Source organism: Priapulus caudatus, unplaced genomic scaffold (genome assembly GCF_000485595.1).
Source record: "Priapulus caudatus unplaced genomic scaffold, Priapulus_caudatus-5.0.1 Scaffold133, whole genome shotgun sequence".
NCBI classification, from domain to species: domain Eukaryota; kingdom Metazoa; phylum Priapulida; class Priapulimorpha; order Priapulimorphida; family Priapulidae; genus Priapulus; species Priapulus caudatus.
In genome coordinates, this window is record NW_014577194.1 from 1 (window position 1) to 1531 (window position 1531).

The 1531-nt window shown below is 54.9% G+C and overlaps 1 protein-coding gene across 1 annotated transcript; it reads right to left on the reverse strand.

Moving 5' to 3' along the window:
* Positions 1-50: 50 nt before the first annotated feature.
* LOC106805910 lies at positions 51-1171 on the reverse strand. The gene is made up of 2 exons (XM_014807681.1): positions 1160-1171; positions 51-1111 (listed from the first exon to the last, which is right to left on the reverse strand). The coding sequence occupies exon 2, from the start codon at positions 1047-1049 to the stop codon at positions 51-53; it is 999 nt and encodes a 332-aa protein (XP_014663167.1). The 5' UTR covers positions 1050-1111; positions 1160-1171.
* Between the last annotated feature and the right edge of the window lie 360 nt (positions 1172-1531).

The following is a 1531-nucleotide window of genomic DNA, read 5'->3' on the forward strand; positions in this document are numbered from 1 at the left end:
ACTGTCATCGTATTGAAACGGCACAAGTGTCTTTCCTGTCACCGGCGTTCTCACATCTTCGTAGTCATGGTGATCTCCGCATTGGCTGCCGTAATACGCTGCGGCCACATGACGCGAGGGATGACGGCGAAGAAGATGACAGGTACGAGGGCGGTCCACGCCGTCAACAGTACGTTCATCACCCACATTACTTTTCCTAGCTTCTCGAGTAATCCGCCCGTGTTAATCGCAAACACCACAGCGTAGTTCAGAAGTGTAATGACCAGGGTACCGACGGCAGCCACGATGAAGGCGACGTTGATGCGAAGCCTGGAGGAGGTCCGGCCCGGTTCGGCGACGGTGGCGCCCCCACCACGTGAGCGCATGCCACACGCGACGCGCACGATGCAGGTGAGGCAGGATAGCACGCCAGTGATGATGAGAGGCACCAGCGTTCCAGGGAACGTGTTCAGGATGCTATACAGGAGGTAAGGAAAATGCGTGTATGGGCAGTGCGTGACATCACCGCGGCGTCGCGCCTCGAGGTGTAGCAGTACGACGATGTAGATGTTGATGAGGAAGGACAGGATGCAAATAACGACCTCAAATAGCCAGTAGATGCGCACGAGAGAGAACTCGGACCTTGGTCGACGCGCGGCCACCACGCGCGACGCCATCATCAGTACCAGCGTCCACGAGATGGCGAACAAGAGGAAGGCGAACACGAAAAAGTCGGCGACGCAGTAGTGTACCGACATGTTTTCGGGATCCTGGTACTTTCCCGCGATGATCATCGCTGTGTAGGAAGCGTGTTCGAACGTCAGCACAGTGCATAGGAACAACACCATCGTGCCGGCGTTCGTCGCCATCCGTCGGCAGAAGTTTGCGACCTGCATGGCGACGGCGGTTCCGTTGAGGATCAGACCGAGACAGGAGAAGACGACGGCCGCCCATCGCGCGTTGTCGGCGAATTTGTCCCAGGTGTTCCCCCAGAATAGGTCCTCGCGATCGCTGCTGTCAACGCTCCACGACGATGTCGAGTTCATATACATTATGTAGTCGTCGTCCATTTTGATCTTTATAGCGGATTCTTATTCGAACCTTCTGCTGAGCAAGGGACAGCCACCACTTGCTTACGTCGTCGTATGGCCGCGTGTATATGTGTGGAATCAACACGATCTTGTCTGGGAGGCTACTTATACAACTTCGCGGTGTTATGTGTTGCTGCTGCTCCTCCGCACACGCGATGACATCTGCTGAGCAAGGGAACGACCACCAGTTGCTAACGTCGATGTGTGGTTGGGTGGGGCTAACGCGCTTGTCATTGGCAGGTTGGAATTTCGCAGAGTGCGCTAGTCTAGTGAGGAGAACTGACCCAGTTGTAAAAGCAGATTTCACGTGGCTGGCCGAGTCCCCTTTACGGAGCTATAAATAGTTACTGCGTGATGTATCCCATAATAGGCCTCTACCACTCTGTTCAGGGTCGTAGCCTGAGGGTGGACGGGGTGGAGCAACAGTTACGCCCACATAGATTTTGGAGAAATGTAAAAAA